We start from the raw sequence: 16989 nt of genomic DNA, 5'->3' as shown, positions 1-16989 counted from the left end.
AATTCACATTAAGCTGAATATTTTGAACAACTGCCTGAATTGTTCGTAAGGTGGTCTGGGAATGGAGGGAGCTCGATGCTGGAGGGCTGATTGGATTCTTGGTAGTAAACAAATCTGTAGTCTTCAGTGGCTGTCCTTGGATTTAGGTGAACCAAAGGCACCAAAGAAGCTGTCAGAGTTGTATGTTCATGAGATTTTATATTTTTTTGTTTCAGACAAAGCCACTAACCCTTCAAACCGGCAGGAAGACTGGGAGTATATTATGAGTTTCTGTGATCAAATCAATAAGGAGCTAGAAGGGTACGGCCACGTACATTTAATAACCCCAGCCTCTCCCTGCACTCATAATCAAATCGTGTGTCCCCTCCTTGTGGTAAACACACAAGCCTTTGTATTTCTTACATTATTGAGTTTGCATTGCATTGTTTGAATTGCCTTTCTGGCATATTTTCAGTCCACAGATATCTGTCAGACTGTTGGCATACAAGATTCAATCACCACAGGAATGGGAAGCAATGCAAGCATTAACGGTGTGTGGTGGATTTATTTCACTGTGTTTTTCATTCTGATATTAGTAAAGATACTTGTTTGGGGTTTTTTTTGGTTTTTTTAAAGAATATTTTTGAGCTTGTTTTTGTTTTTGCAGGTTCTTGAAGCTTGTATGAAGAATTGTGGGCGAAGGTTTCACAACGAAGTTGGGAAATTTAAGTTTTTGAATGAATTAATTAAGGTGGTTTCACCCAAAGTAAGTACCAAATGTTTTACATTTGCAGACAGCATCATACTTTGAGTTGTTGTTTTCCTTTATTAAGCAGTTCGTCTACATCTTTTTTTAGTACCTGGGAGATAAAGTGTCAGAACAAGTGAAGAAAAAAGTGATAGAGATGCTGTATAGTTGGACAGTGTCTCTGCCAGATGAAACAAAGATTGCTGAAGCATATCAGATGCTGAAATTACAGGGTGAGACATACACAGCTTCAAAAATGATTAAATATACTGAGTGAAATTTAAACATTATGAAGTGATCACAGTAAAATCCAAAAATCACAGCGTGCATTGTGCTATGAAGTCCTGAAGCTGTCTTTACCAAAGTTCAAAGCTACCTGTTTTTATTTTTAGGTATTGTTTTAGCTGACCCAGAAATTCCTCTTGATGCCACATTAATACCATCACCTTCTCCACGACCCAAGAATCCTGTGTTTGAGGATGAGAAGAAGAGCAAAGTAAGAGAAACTATTTTAGGATATTGTGTGAATGCCGCTTCTCATTAACTGCAATTAATTCTTGTTTTCACTTCTCCCGTCTCTGTTACGGATGTAGGTTTTTAATTATAGGTTATTCGGCATTATTTAAGATGGTATATCACTTATACCTCAGAAGATAATAGTACAATAGTGCATTTCAGGATGGAGCTCATTTGGTAGCTTAGGAGTCAGTGGCTATATGAGTCATCATGGAAAAAATGTGGCCCTGCAAACACCTTTTGTTGCACACTGAGAGATGTTTATATGTCTGGATTTATGTTGGTGCATTTTGTCAACGCAGTAGCATCTCAACTATGCATTATGCACCCCCGAAACTTTAAAGGTGTGGCGTAGGGATGAAGAATGACAAGATTGTGCTGATCCTAATGTTGTTATAGGTCTTGTTTGTAGTTCAGTTGACCTATTGATTCATATTCTTTTCTTTCTGTGCTGAAAATAAGTATGCCTACGCAGGTTTTCAGTACCACTCGGTCTTCATATTATGGCCACACTGCAGAAACTATACTGAGAAAGACCTGTATGCGACTCAGGTGTGCAAAAATGCAGCAGTTCTGAACTTAACATTTCTTTTGCAATTAACAGCAAAAACAGCAAGCACTGGTAAAATGATTAAGCTCACAGGCTAATGATTCCAATGGATTGGGCAATTAAGCACTGGTTGTCAATTAGAACTTCCTGATTCCAGCTTCTAGTCAAAATAAAAGTGCGATGTGAAGATCAATGGTCAAAGAAATGAGTCGTTGAATAATGCAGTAATTAACACTATTAAATATGTATGGCATAACCGTGAGTTGAGATTATCTGTGGCCATAAATTGCCAGAGTTACATGAGAACCATTCTGATATATGCACTTAAATACAAAGCTACAGGCAGAACACAGTTAGAGTAGCCTTGGGCAGTCAGAGAAACCGTTTAAAAACACTTCAGAGATATGGATAAAGTTCAGTGAAAAAAGTCTAATGCTTTCAGAACAGATTTTGAATAATCTTTGCTTTGTGACAGCTGTGAGCTAGCTTCTTTTCCCAAGGCCTGTTATGCTTCACTTACTATCTGATGACATTAACTTCACAAGCTTTGGCCGATATCCCAACTGAAGCCCTGAAATACTGGCCGTTTGTCTTCAGCAGCTCAGCTAACAGATTCCAGCTGATGGCTTTTCAGTCTGTTCTTGCCAGTACCTCTATGCCATTTTCATGCTTGAATAGGAAACTTTGATTATTGGATTTTCTCACTACATACTTAAAATCGAAACACTCCAAAAGATCAAACGAAGAGATTCTCTCATGGCTGTCTCTTTGGGGGGTTTTCGAAATCCTTTCTCACTCTTGCATCATGATTTTCATTGTGGCATTTCACAGAAATAAAGACCAACTTTGTACATTTATGATGCTGCTTAACTAGCTCATTGGTTGCTACAAATATATTGGGTTTACAGGTAGGTGTGTGGGTGTTTACTTTGGGTTCACAGCAGTTGATCTAATAGTTCTCCTATCTCTCTGCAGAGATTATCAGAACTGCTGAAGAGCAAAAAGCCAGAAGATCTGCAAGAGGCTAACAGGCTCATCAAGAACATGGTCAAGGAGGTGTGTCAATGTCAGATGAAATGTTTTTGTTGTAATATTTGAGTATGAATGAAGTCGGACCTCTGGCTGCTCTCTTTTGGAGACATTTTACCTCCTTACATCAGGAATAAAGAGTCTGATCAACAAATACTAACAAATGTAGTTTTTCTTTTTCAGGATGAGGTGAGAACACAGAAAGCAACAAAGCAAAAAAGCACACTGGAGGCGGTGAACAACAGCGTCAAACTACTTAATGAGATGCTTGCACATTTCAACCCAGAAGACTCCACAGACGCAGACAGGGAGCTTATTAGGGTTCGTTATTTACTGGCTAAGATTCAAATGACCTTTTTGAAAAGATTAAAATTCAAATTGATTGATCTGTCTATTATTAGTTGACCTTTCTGGAAATACTAATAGAAAATTCCAAATGTTTCCCATACAACCCTTAAGCAGTTTGAGGTAATTCTGGGCTTTTTAATTTATAATCCCCTATGAATAATTTCTGAATTAGTTTGAAATTCTAAACTTATTTTATTTATTTTTATTATTATTGTTATTATTTTTGTAGTTTAGTCCCTTTTTAAATAATGATTTCTTTTTCATTGTTTTCCAGGAGCTGTATGGTGATTGTGACAAACTCAGGCAAACGGTAGTTCAGCTTGCTACTGAGACCGAGGATAATGACAGTAGTTTGGGTAATAAAATATTTGATTTGTTTATTCTGCTGAAATGTCTTGCTCAGTTTGCTTGGGTGTGATTCACCCATCAGACCCAGGTGACTCAGAATCATTCTGCTCACAGTTTGTAAATTGTCAGTGTCTTCACTTGTCTTCTCAAGGTTATATTAAATCTCACCCTGGTCTAATTTATTTTGAAATTCACATGTTAGGAGACATCTTGCAGGCCAATGATGACCTCTCTCAGGTTATTAATTTATATAAGAAGATTGTGGAAGGACAAACCATGAATGGAGAGACTGGAGGACGCCAAACACAAACGTCAGTCAGTGCAGGTAAATTTGAAGTGTAGGTCATTCTAATCAGAGAGAACAGTTCCTAACTATTCTACCATTTGGCATGGTTGTTTGTGACATGTTCTCAGTGGGGTGTATGTGGTATTGACTTTAGTGTTGTGCCTGTCAAAACCGATTAATGCACAGTCAGCACTAGCGTAGCCACACTGAAAGCTTATTGCGTTTGAAGCAGGACTTTGCTGAGAATCCCGACTACCATGTTTTTTAAAATATGTTATAATGTGTAAGTACACATAAGGATAATCTTAAGAGTGGATATCCTGTCTAACCTGAGAAAGGAATAACACTTTTAAGTGAATGGCCTTTGTGCGTATTGGAATGGCGTGTACCGTTTACAAGCAAGGTTTGGTCTCAGTATTATTTTTAGGGGAAGTTTTATTGGTGAAGACTGACAGTACTACTGCTTTGAGTGCATTTACATACTGTATCTGATAGGCACTGGAAGCACAAATCAATCAGAGATTTTGATTGATCTGGTGGGTCTGGACATCCAGAGCTCCTCTGCATCTGAGCAGCAACCTCCAGCATCTTCGCAGTCATTTCCTGCTGACCTGTTGTGTGGATCAGCTGCCACTGACCCACCGTCCCAGAGTGTTAACGTACCCTCCACAGCACTGTCACTGCTGGATGAAGAGCTGCTGTCTTTAGGTAACATTCAGCATGATGTGGATTAATCACACTGATTTATTTTTTAATTTTGGAACTGAATGTTAAAAGGACCTATTACGCTTTTCTTTCTTTTTTTGTGTTACTGTGTATTGTTGCTATAGTGCATCCATAATATAGTGGTTAACACATTTATCTTAAGACTCATGATTTGAGACTAGGGTCCCAAGCTAGTGTACTTCTAGTGCAGGTCCCAAGCCTGGATAAATGGGAAGGTTGCATCAAATCCAACACAAGCGTGTGACCCCTTAGGAAACAAAGGAGCAGCCAAAAGTACCTTCTTCTATAGTTGTATTTTCACAGTGCTGATACATGAGCCAAAAACTCAGGCATCAGACTGCTCTAAACACTCATGGAAGTTGGTTGATAAGTGAGTTGGAAACTATTTTGTTTCAGGTAGTGTATGAACTTTGGCCTGTACCGTGAGCCTGTACAAATTTAACAAAGCTAAACTGTATGTTATGCAGCGCTACTGTGGTCCAACAATGAAAATTTGGAGTTAAATATCAAAATAATGGGTCCCGTTTAACAATTGTATCAGAATTTATAGATTTTGATGCAAATTCTGTCACAATTGTTTTTATTTACAGGCCTCAATGAACCTATTACTGAGCTTAATAAATCAACACATGGAAACCCAAGCAATCCGTTGCCATCTACACAGGTATTTAAGTGAATTAATTTAAAGTCATTTGAAGTATTGTCTTGTTGGTTAGAAGTGTTTTTATTCCCTTGATTTCCAGGATTCCAGTCAAGATTTGGATCTTTTTGACACTTTACCCACAGTTCCTGTGTTTTCTACGCCTTCTCTCTTTCTGGATGCCCTCTCTACAACAGGAGCCCCAGCTAATCCTTCCAAGACTTATACACCAGCTTCTTCCTTAAACTTCACTGGCCCTGTCTTTTCTACACCTCTGGCTTCTACAACATCCCTTTCAACAACACCCATTTCAACAACATCCCTTTCAACAACATCAGTCATATCCCCACAACCCTTCAGTTCTATATTGACCACCGTGGCTCCAGCTGCTCCTCCTCAGTCATTCAGCTTGACCTCATCTGCTCCCTCAGCCGCTGATATCACCCCTCAACTAATTTCAACTTCGACTTTGGGCTTCCACTCTCCATCGCTTTCTCCAGGTCAGATCCTGCAAGATCTCACTTTGCTGGATCTGGGCAACAATAATAGGTGAGTAATACATGTGCTGTTGTGTAAAATTCTGTAGACTGGGTCACTCCATCTGTACACTTTCACACATTTTTATTTTTTATTTATTTATTTTTATAAAGAAACCCAGTATATGGTGCAAACTCTTCATTCCATTAAGACTGTGTCTCTTAATCAATTTTAAAGATGGTATTTATTTATGGTATTTACAGACATGACTGAGGGATAGGAGAGAGAGAGAAAGAGAAAGAAACTCTCTTTGGGACTCAGATTGAGATTACCAGTCAATAGCAACAAGCTCGGCGCTTCAGATCTTTTGTGTTTAATTTGCATTGAAAAAATGAGGAGACAGACTTAATCTGGCCAAGAAACTACTTGTTAGTCACTTGTCCAATTACAGTTGAGTCTCTGAAAATAGGGGGCGTTGTATAAGTTGTAGTACTTTTGTTAAACTCACCAAATCCAATTTATCAGTCTGCACTTACATCACATTTTGATTGTGGAATGTTAAAAGCCACTGTGGTGGTGTACAGAGGCAAAATCACAAAAAATGTGGGTTTTTTCCAAACATTTTCTTTGCTCTTTGTCTTTCAGTCTTGAAGCCACATCCACCCAAATTATATCAGAAGGAATACATGCATGGTCTGCTCCTCTGTCTATCAAGAGTCAGGCAGATGACAGCCCTCTGTTGCGCTCTCTGTCCCCTGTTCTACCCCTGAGCCAGTCAAGTCCAGGTAGAGGACAAGAGGTGTCCCTGGCCAATGTATTTGTCCCTCTTGATACCATTAAGCCAAGTGAGTTCACTAAGTGGTCTTTACTGACTATATGTTTATCTCTAAGTGAAGGTTTTTGTAGCCCATTGGAGTGTTTGCTCAGGGTCCTTGACAAGATTAATTTGAGGTCAAACCAGATCATCTGATGTCTTTCTGAAGGTTTTCAGTGATGGAAAAATGGTGTTTACTCTATTAAGCACTTAACACTATTTTAAGTGCTTAAAACCTATTGGAAATATATATTTCTGAAGTAGATTTTCACTGAAAAGGACCAGTGTAAAAGCTGTTCAAAAAAAGCTTTATGTTCTCAAAATGTGAAGATGTATTTTGTTTTTATTAGGACATTTTTGTTTTGCCAACCAGTAATTTGAAATGTTGGCTGCTATTTGACCATCTATCTACTTCGATAGAAAATCCTGTAGAGAGAATAATCACCTGAGAGATTTTGGGAACGCATTCGTGCCTGCGTACTGCAGATGGTTCACTGACCTCCAGGTGTTTTTTTGTCAAAACATAATTGTTAGATGGGAGAAAATGAACATATGGTCATTACTGGTGACAGTGAAAAAGTGAATAACAAATTGACAGTGAAAAACGTACTAATACTGTTAGTTTTATGTTCTCACTGTGGTCAGAAATTAAGCATCGCAGCATGCACGAAAGGAACGATGTGCATGAAAGCAGAAATCTCTTCTAGCTGACTCAAATGACTGTGTTGAGGGTCGTGTGTACTGGCTTATCAGTTTATGAAGTAATCTCAGTTTATTCTTTTTCTTTGCGCTACCTACACTTTTAGGTAAAGTGTGCCCAGTGACAGCTTATGATAAAAATGGTGTTCGCGTTCTGCTGCATTTCGCCACCGACTTTCCACCAGGCAGGCCGGATGTGCTGGTGATGGTGGCGTCCATGCTTAACACAGCCACTCAGCCGGTGAAGAACATTGTTCTGCAGGCTGCTGTGCCCAGGGTAAAACATGACGTGCATACGTAACACTGTTCCTCCATCATGAGATTAGATTTCAGTAAAAATTGAATTTGGGTGGGATGCAGCTTGTGTTTGATGTATGTGGATGTCTCTTCTGCCAATTCTCCAGACGATGAAAGTAAAACTGCAGCCACCCTCAGGGACAGAGCTGGCCTCTTTTAACCCAATACTTCCCCCTGCTGCCATCACTCAGATCATGCTGCTTGCCAATCCTCTCAAGGTAAAGCTCAGCCTTGAGCTTTTCTGGTGTCCATGCATTTAAGCATTTATTTATTGACAGAGCGCTTACTCAGTTGAGCTGTTCATTCAGTAAAGCACAGTGAAACATCTTTTACTGTCTTCCTTGTCAATCAATATGAGAAAATAATGGTTAATGGCTCAGTGTGATCCTTAACTGAAATGTTCTGCTTTTATGTCTTGCAGGAAAAGGTCCGGATGAGATATAAATTGGGATTCACGCTGGGAGACCAGCCATTCACAGAAGTGGGGGAGGTGAATGATTTTCCACCTGTTGATAAATGGGGAGCTCTATAGCTCTGTAGGCTGATCGCTATAAGACTACTTGAACGATTTGGCTTTCAGTGTTCTGCTATGGTCAAAAGAAGGCAAAATATTAAAGCTTTCAGGCAGAGTTTCAATATTTGATAAATGTTGTTGGATTTCAGAGAGTTGAAGATGGTCTGCTGATGTAGCACAAATACAGTAATTTTATTACGATACCAGAGGTAGTCAGTGTGATGCAGTTACTAACAAAATGAACTGTCTGAATGCTAATGGTGGTTGTTTGGTGAATTTTAAATATTGTCGTGCTTTCAATTTTTTTAGTACCCTTTTGATATAATTTTAATGTTCCTATTTGTGTCTCTGTTTTATTGGAGAATAGTTGCACTTTTGAAAACGGCAGTCTTGCATAGAGGTTGAAATGATTATGAAACTGTGGTTGTATGAGCAGGTGATCGCAATCAGAGTTTCACATGATTTCTTGATGACTATGTAAGATTTTTACAGTTGAGACAGGCTGAAGCGAACAAGAGCCCCTCTATTTCTGAAAAATCACTCCAATATTGGCTGATTGGAAATTGGTCACTTCCAGTCTGGCTCAAAACTACAACTGAATACTTTTCTTCTTCTGGGTTTTACAGGAAATCACAGCTCAGCTTCTTATACTCACCACTTATGTTTTTTTTAGTATTTCAGTATTTATTGTCATGAATGTATTTATTTTGGTTAGTGAGGAAGCTATCACAACTCCTAACGTAATGTATGGTGATGCAGTTGTCAGCTGTATTCTGCATACCCCTTATTAATAGATACTTTGAGTATTGTATTAATAGATTAACAAGTTAGTGTGCTTTTCAGAGTCTTTAATGTTACCAAATAGTCATACAGATTTGTTATAAACGTTACATTATTTAGCAAACTAGAGATGGGCTTAACAAGGAAATTTAATTCCTGTTAGAAGAAACGGCGGCCATAGGTCAAGGCATAACCACTGGGTAACTTTACATGTTCATACAGAATTGTGACCTCTTTATCTCTATCTTCTTGGAGTTATGTGTGCTGGAGGTTCTCTACATATTTCTTATAAGTTTATTTATTTGTCATATTGTTAAATTACCTTGTCATTGCATTTTTGAACAACTACTTCTGTGCATGGATAAATAAAGACTGGGATGGATTTTATTTATGTTACACCTTTTAACATGACTGTTTTTTTTGTTGTTTTTTTTGTTGTTTTTTTCAGTGTTCAAAATCAGTGTAAATGCAACTGAATGTTTTTCAATTTTAGAATTGTTATCTCAGGTCCTTAAATTAGCTTGAAAAATGTCTAAGGTATGCAAAACTGCCACATTTTGCCCCATTGAAAGTCATTGAAATACAATTTTTGATCCTACATTTATTTTTGACATTGACTAATTCATTCCGTTATGTTAAGGTTTTATTTTGGAGTACTCTCCTTCAGTTTTTTATTTTTATAGTTGCCCACCAGGTGGTACTGCTTTTTCCCATTCAAAGCAAGCAGCAAAATTTTGCCTTTTCTTTTTTTCTGCAAGGCTGCTTTGCTACTGAAATAAATGTTGTTGGATAATCGTATGTGTGAGAGAGAGGTCCACCTTTAAGTCTTTTGTCTTAGTTTATAATGCAGGGTGTGGCTTTCTAATTCAATAACAGTAAATGTATTGTATTGCATTTTGTCCATCTCCATATTTTGATATTCTTCAAATGTTTGCCTCCCACAAAGACTGCAACAGTCTGAGTTTGAACCTGGGACCTGCACACCATGCCACCAGCTATGCACTGCTGCTGATTGTAAGTTGTGGCCATGGGAAACACTCAGTGGTGTATATGGACACAGAGGAACTACAGCCTATTTAGGGATGCTCATTTCAGATGGTGTTTGCAGGTAACAAAAATTAATCAGTTCAACTTAACATGTTTCAAGCTGAAGTAGTTTTAAAAGACTCTGTCATTTAAAGTGGAAAAAGTAATACTATATATTTTATTGGTGGGAAGTTACTTTTTTAATAGAACCTAGATTATACACTGTAGAAAAAATAAAATGCTGGAAAATCAATGTTTCTGCCAATCATTAACCTATCCCAGGGCCTAATAAAATCATAGTAATATACTCCTTAAAATTCTTTTTTTTTTGCTCTTTATCCTGTTGTTTGCTGTATGTGAAGTGCATTAATATAACCAAACATAGTCCATGTGGTGTATTTATTTATTTTCCAATGCCAGATGGTGAGTACGAACTAGAGATACAGTTCCTGTATCCCCAGATTATATGCATCTAAACGTCGCTTACTCGTTTTTATTAACTTGACGATACTGGAGCCATGAACTATATTGCTGTTAAATGAAACGCGGGCTCTTCGCTCACTGTATTGCGGCCGACGCAAAGTGGCGCGCTACACTGCGCAGCCGCAGCAGAACAGGCGAGACGCAGGCAGACAGTCCTCAGCAGCAGCCATGGCAGATGGAAAGGCCAAGGTGAGGATTGGACTTTAAATGAATCAGAGCCCATACAAAGTTGAATGTACACGGTAAACTGATGGAAAGGAGTTCGTACAATTATTTCGAATCGTATAACACCAAAGACCGCTTCAAACATGCGCTAACTTTACGGTATTTGCTAGGAAGCTAACGGGTGAAGTTAGCATAATAAGCTAACGTGGCTAACCGACTCGATCCATTTGGTGTATTTTCAAAAAAATCTATTTTCTGTAAAATAATTTTTAATCGGCACCTCTAAATTTTTGCCATCGTTATGAGTAATGCACATGTAATGGAAAATGTAGTTATCCGATATCCGACTAGATTAAGCACCAGTTCAAGAAAAGCGAGTTAACGCTGAGACAGAACAGAACAACATAAACGGTACAAAACAACAAAAGCCGTAATGTGTAAACGAATCTTACGTTTAAAAAAGGGTACCGTTGTACTCAATCGCTAGCCATACGCCTGGGTAAAGAGATAAGGGTTTTGTTAATAGCACAAGTAGTATAATTTGAATCCTTGCTAGGCCGCTGTGCATCTTGTTGTATTGAAGGCCATTGTTGCTTGAGTTGCCTATAGCTAATGCTAACGTTGAAGTTGTAAATCCAGTCCTCATTGCTCTCGGTACCCACGCTAGTCTCCCGCTCTACGCACATCAGGCAGGCTGGTGTCGCGGAGGATTAAAAAACAAGCAAAAAAACGTAAATCCACACACGTATTGTGAAATTAACTTTTGTTTGAAGACAATGAGGTATCGCTGAGATATGCAAGACACCTATGACTCGGAATTTGAAATGGCGGGCGCAGTTTCTTGTAAATAGTCACACCTCCCCCTTTTTTCTAAATAATCTGACTTTCTATGAACTTGTTTTTTGTCTTTAGGAGGGAGTAAAGACTGAGAACAACGAGCACATCAACCTGAAGGTGGCAGGACAGGATGGCTCAGTGGTGCAGTTTAAGATCAAAAGGCACACTCCTCTCAGCAAACTGATGAAAGCTTATTGTGAACGGCAGGTGAGACTGGGACACAATTTTAACTGTTTCTTATAAGTATCTTTAACCTCCTAGGACCTGGTGTCTACATATGTGGACATCACATTTTGGGATGTCTAGACGAAAATACTTAATTTTTCTCTACAAGGGCCTGATATCCACTTATGAGGACATTATACTGCCACTGTTCTATCAAAATTTAAAACCAATGCCTCATATGTGGATCTCATTTGTCTCAGAAAGAAAAAATTAGGTAAAAAAAATCTGGTAATTCTTTGTTTTTACATTCATCAGGTCCCAATCAACCCAAATAGCAAAGAAAATTTTAAAATGCATGCCATGAAAGAGTTTGGGTCTTAGGAGGTTAAATGTATTGCTGGTCTTCTAAAATTGGTCATCCCTATTCCAGAGACCAAGAAATTGTCATTTTAAAAATACATGGTTCTTGCCAAATCAGAAATGGAGGGGGGGGGAAAAAGCTATATTTTGACATCCATTAGGGCAAGTATTCAAAACTAAGGCATATGTTTTGAACCAGTATTTTTATTAATTGGCTTAATTTATTTATGCTTATATTATGTTTAAGTATATCAGATGGTCAAAAATATCAGATGACGCATCAACTTCTGTTAGCTATGGTAACAAGGCTCTTTGCTTTAACTGTGTGAAGACCAATTGTTTGTATGTATTGCCCCCCTCCCCCACCATCTTGACTTTGTTTTGGCCCTATAGAAGCACATCTTTGTTTTAATTTTGTCATTACTCACATGGTACCCGGAGGAAAGGTTTGGCCCAATCCAGACAACCTTAAATTTATCTGAAAGTTAAGAGTCTTAAAAAACACCTAAGGTCTACTTTATACATAATAGGTGTGCAACATCAGTCCTTCCCCATCTAATGCGCAGTACACAGTGTGATAGTTACCCCTTCTTGCACGTCCTCTGTACTGAAAATAAAGGATTGCAGATTAGAGTAAAATGTCAATCATATATATTTAATCTTTGTAAAATTCTAGATCTTTATAAATTGTGTTATTTGTATATGTTAGAGCTATTTCTCATATATGTAACTTTGTAATATATTGTATTATTTAATTTTGGTCAGCGTGTTACTGTTCTTATTGTCTTGGAGCAAGTTTAACCACATAATTTCCTGTTATCCCACCCTCTTTATTTACATCTAATTTTGAAGAGGTTTTTTAGTTTAGCGGTCAGTAGTGAGAGATGGGGAACAACAAAGGTTCTCCTGAAACTGGAGGTATTGCACTTCACAGCCAGTGTTTTAAACCTGCGGTCACAAAAATGCCTTGTGATGTTTAAAAGTAAACATTTGTTTTTCCACTCAGGGGCTGTCAATGAGGCAAATACGATTTCGATTTGACGGTCAGCCCATCAATGAAACAGACACACCTTCTCAGGTATGTGTACACGCTCTTGTTTTTGTGCACTTTTGGAATCAATTTTTGTTATTGTGAACTACGGCTGAATAACCCTTGGTCCTCACATTCTTGCTACTCCGGATCTTACATTTCATATTAGTTACTACATGTAAACTCACTGCATTATGCTGCAGTACTCACAAACCAATCAGCTGTTTGGGGGATTCCAGGCCAGGCCAACACGACCCTTTTTTGGTTTGGTTTGGTTTGATTTTTTTATTTGTTTTTGCAGTCCCGAGATTGCATTTCAGCTGATATGTTATCAGCATATACCATTTACTTTCATAAACTCAAAGACGCAGTAATTCTGCATTACAACTGTACTACAACTAGACCAAGAAAGAGTTTATAATACTTAGTTAGTGTCGTATACAGAAAAAGCATAGAGTTTGCATAAGAGCTGTGATGAACAGATCTAACTCCTTGTTGCGTTTGCAGTACTCCCTTCATGTCAGTGCAGAACATAATGTTTTTACTATGATGTTTAGCGGAAAACAGTCAAAACACTGGGTGATAAATCAGGTATGATACATGAATATACTGATACATTAAGTATTGTTATATTCTCATAACAGCCTGTCTACAAGCACCTTCACATAAAAGGGGTGACATTAACAACATATGACCAATCATGCATATGGACTTTGTAGTGACAGCACACACACAACAAAAATTAAAAGCTATGATATTTTTAAAAAATTGAAGAGGTTAAGCACACAATAGTAACTGCTGTGTAGGTTTACACACAAGTATTACAGGTCTGTTATTAAAACACGGGACGAGATGATGGATTACAATTTTTATTTCATTGAGTTAATGTTTAGATATGCTTATGTTTTAGGAGAATATTAATGCTTATAGGATAATCTTCTGAACTTGCGGTTGACAAGTGGGGGAAAAAAGCAGAAATTAAGCTGCTTCCCAAGAGCAGGTGGGAAAGACAAAAACTTTAGATGCTATTAAATATTTTTGGACCTTCTTAGGAGGAGATCTGAGGAGATCTTCCAGAAATGGTGATGATACTTTTCCAGAAAAGTGAGTGCTTAGTAGGCAGTTTTCTACCTGTTTATCTCTTATCTTGAGTATAACCTTCTCCAGAACAGCAAGAAGTGAACAGCTTTCAGAATATATCAATAAATAACCCTGAAGTTAGTGAGATGGGTACAAATCCTGCTTCATAGTACAGGCCTCAAGTCTTAAAAAAGTGTAGTCAACATGGATGTGTCTTATATTTTAATGGCCACTAGAGGGCGAGCAATCCTTTTGTTGAAAAACTTTTGATTGTGGGAAAATGGCCCCTGGCTTCCTCCCTCTGTGACCTCGTTGAACACTTTCTTGATGAGTTTTTGGGCTTGGGAAACAAACATCGAGTCCATTCAGAAAGAAGTAAGATCTGTGGTTCATACTGCAGCTCACTGAGTAATAACTTGTTTGTCAAGTCTTTTAACATACCAGTGGGTTGCATCACGGTGGCTTCGGCCACCTTTTAAAGCATTTGTACTTCCTTCTAATATTTAAAAAGTTTTCTTGTCTTTTTCTTTTGCAGCTAGAAATGGAGGATGAAGATACAATCGACGTGTTCCAACAGCAAACTGGAGGCTCTCCTCTTTAAAGACTGTTTCCTATGAACATCCCTACCTCCCCCTTTCATCCCTGAACATCTTTGTTATACCCAGTCTTCAAATGCTCATGACCAGTGTTGATACGATCCAGTGGAATATTTACACAAAATACTCAAAGGCAGCACAGTTAGTGTTGAGTTTGATCACACTGCCATGTTACGTGACATGTTAACATGTCTGAACAGTGCAGTGCAGACAATAAGTAGGCTGCAGTCAGTCTAATGTGCCGAAGAAATGAGAAACTGTTTTTGTTTGGGTTTTTTTGTTTGTTTTTTAATTTCGGAAGAGAACGCTTGGTCCTGCTTTTGCTTTTATACTTACCAAGGCTTTGATTAAAGATGGAGGTTTGATTGATGTAACCCGGTGTTTTAAATTCACTGACATCTGTTGTTATTATAAAAATGTATTGTTGGAATAAAATGAGTCTTTTTTTTTTTTCTTCTTTTTTTTTTACAAATCTGTGTGTATGTGTGTTTTCGTCACATCTGAAAACTGTTTGCAGGTACTGCTGCAATTGTAGGTTTGAATGTCCTCAGTTATTTGTTTCCATGCAATAAGAGGAAATGCTGACACGTCTTCAAATTATAATCATCAGATAGCAGTTTTCATGTGTGGTTATGATGTAAGCACTTTAAGCAGCCAAATATATAATTATCCATTATTCCATAGCCAATAAAATACAGTGGATATGTAGTCAGTTTTCAAAAGTAATCAGTGTCTAGATAATGATCTCTTGAATGACGTAATGAGCTGTGTGTGCATATGCATGTCCCCACTTGCCCTGCTATTGTCTTTATTCTTCAAGCTTAGTCCCTCTACCAGATGCCTTGGAGTTTGAGTCTTGCGCAGCGTCTTTGCTGTTCCTAGACTACACTACACTTTTCTGAACATAGATCTTTGTCATCCCTACAGTCTGCTGGACGCAAATCTTGTTCTTTCCATTCAGCTGACTTGTCAGAACTGGCCTTACTGCAGGTATTTCATAGTTTCCCACGGGTCTCTATGGCTCCAGTTTGCTGGGGGATTCTAAAGTACTGTCCTCAATATATTCAATCTTGCTTTCTAATAATAGTCCTTTTGCTTCTCACTATGTTCCTTCTCTTTATTTACCATCTGACTGCACTTAACCAGTCCGAATGGCATTCCGATGATGATGCTGTTGATCTTCCTCGGGAATTGATGTCTCATTCGTGGCTGGCATACAGCTTGAGGTCATCCATGTAGAGGAGGTGGTTAACGTTTGCTCCATTCTGTTGTCTGTATCTGGAGCCAGTCTTAAGAATGATATGGCTGAGAGGGTTCAGGTCTTGGTAAATCCTGCAATTGTACTTTTGCACTAGACGGCCTCTAGTGTTGTTCTCAGGGTCCCTTTGATTGTTCATGTCCATTTGTGACTCATTGTGTCATAGGCTTTCTTGTAATTGTAATTCTAACTACTCTTGTGCAGAGTAGTCACTTTTGAGGCCAGACTGACCAATGTTCCGGCAGCATGGTGTTTTTTCTCTGTTTTTTCTCTCAATTCCTTTCTGGGCCCATGTATTGAGTCCTACGCCTATTCATCTGGAACAGGGGTCTCAAATTTGCAGCCCATGGGATGCTTGCAGCCAGTATGTTGACAAGAAGAAATTCAATTTTGCAGTTTGGCCCTTGAAGTTCCTTTTTTTGTTAGGAAGTATATGTTTTTTGTTGAGTGCAATGTTCAAGTAAGCTCTTTAAAAAGCAGAAACTTATTTAATATGAAGACATGAGCAGAGAGTACAAACATGTTGAGAGTTTGGGTGTGTTAGTTCAGTGAAAGTTATTTGTAAAGAAAACAAATTTCACTAGCAGTCAAAAACTAATGTGTACACTTATCTCTACATTTTTATTTTGTTAAATACAAACAAAATTATAGCACAAGTGCTGCCACGTGTCTGGTTAGAAAGAGAGTACCAATTAGTGTTTTTTGGTAGTTCAATGAAAGGCTTCAGTTAGTTAAGAGAAGAAGAAGTTTGCTGATGTCTTCAACCTGTCATTATCCCAGGCTTTAGTCCCATGCATTTTCAAATCCTCCACAGTCATACCAGCCCCCAAAAGACTGGACATATCCACCCTAAATGACTTCAGGCCAGTGGCACTCACACCAGTTGCCATAAAGTGCCTAGAAAAACTGGTTCTCACACATATCAACCACATGGTCCCGGACACTGTCCATCCGCTCCAGTTTTCTTGCTGTCCCAATCGATCAGTGGATGACACAATAGCAATAGCCTTACACCACACTCTGCAACATCTGAAGAGTAGCAGAATGTAGAGCAGGATGCTTTTATTGTACTCCAGTTCTGCTTTCAATACCATGCGTCCGGGCAAGCTGACCAAGAAGCTGACATACCTTGGCGTCCCAACTCCCAACTGGATTCTGGATTTCCTGACAGATGGACCACAGGTGGTGAGAATGGGAGGACGAGCGTCTGCTGCGCTTACAGTCAGCACAGGGTCCTC

At 38.5% G+C, this 16989-nt stretch overlaps 2 protein-coding genes across 3 annotated transcripts in view; both read left to right on the top strand.

Moving 5' to 3' along the window:
• The window catches only part of gga3a (golgi associated, gamma adaptin ear containing, ARF binding protein 3a), a 9623-nt gene extending 476 nt beyond the window's left edge, over positions 1 to 9147 (top strand). The window contains exons 2-17 of one of the 2 annotated variants that reach the window (XM_085459701.1): positions 216 to 300; positions 455 to 530; positions 647 to 745; positions 837 to 960; positions 1120 to 1223; positions 2769 to 2849; positions 3006 to 3143; positions 3445 to 3526; positions 3721 to 3843; positions 4300 to 4512; positions 5121 to 5194; positions 5274 to 5719; positions 6293 to 6492; positions 7268 to 7437; positions 7565 to 7675; positions 7879 to 9147. In XM_085459701.1, coding sequence (XP_085315827.1) covers positions 216 to 300; positions 455 to 530; positions 647 to 745; positions 837 to 960; positions 1120 to 1223; positions 2769 to 2849; positions 3006 to 3143; positions 3445 to 3526; positions 3721 to 3843; positions 4300 to 4512; positions 5121 to 5194; positions 5274 to 5719; positions 6293 to 6492; positions 7268 to 7437; positions 7565 to 7675; positions 7879 to 7989 — 2237 coding nt within the window. In that variant the 3' untranslated portion in view covers positions 7990 to 9147. Of the gene's footprint in view, positions 1 to 215; positions 301 to 454; positions 531 to 646; positions 746 to 836; positions 961 to 1119; positions 1224 to 2768; positions 2850 to 3005; positions 3144 to 3444; positions 3527 to 3720; positions 3844 to 4299; positions 4513 to 5120; positions 5195 to 5246; positions 5720 to 6292; positions 6493 to 7267; positions 7438 to 7564; positions 7676 to 7878 lie in introns of both variants that reach the window. The other variant, XM_085459700.1, reaches the window with a different exon arrangement.
• Positions 9148 to 10365: 1218 nt separating this feature from the next.
• sumo2a (small ubiquitin like modifier 2a) lies at positions 10366 to 14959 on the top strand. The gene is made up of 4 exons (XM_085459702.1): positions 10366 to 10449; positions 11338 to 11469; positions 12794 to 12865; positions 14433 to 14959. Exons 1-4 carry the CDS (start codon positions 10429 to 10431, stop codon positions 14496 to 14498), a joined length of 291 nt encoding a protein of 96 aa, XP_085315828.1. The 5' UTR covers positions 10366 to 10428; the 3' UTR covers positions 14499 to 14959.
• Positions 14960 to 16989: the final 2030 nt, after the last annotated feature.

This window comes from Copadichromis virginalis, linkage group LG6, assembly GCF_057382275.1.
Source record: "Copadichromis virginalis isolate Kocher_CV1m ecotype Utaka linkage group LG6, C_Virginalis_male_GT1.1, whole genome shotgun sequence".
NCBI lineage: Eukaryota > Metazoa > Chordata > Actinopteri > Cichliformes > Cichlidae > Copadichromis > Copadichromis virginalis.
This window is presented reverse-complemented; position numbering and strand designations above follow the sequence as displayed.

What these genes read in the sequence shown, in the direction of transcription:
- sumo2a (XM_085459702.1), top strand. Translation starts at nt 10,429, where the DNA reads ATGGCAGATGGAAAGGCCAAG. An exon ending in TGGCAGATGGAAAGGCCAAG is followed by an intron (nt 10,450 to 11,337) that starts GTGAGGATTGGA and finishes TTTTGTCTTTAG; the next exon opens with GAGGGAGTAAAGACTGAGAA. An exon ending in AAACAGACACACCTTCTCAG is followed by an intron (nt 12,866 to 14,432) that starts GTATGTGTACAC and finishes TTTCTTTTGCAG; the next exon opens with CTAGAAATGGAGGATGAAGA.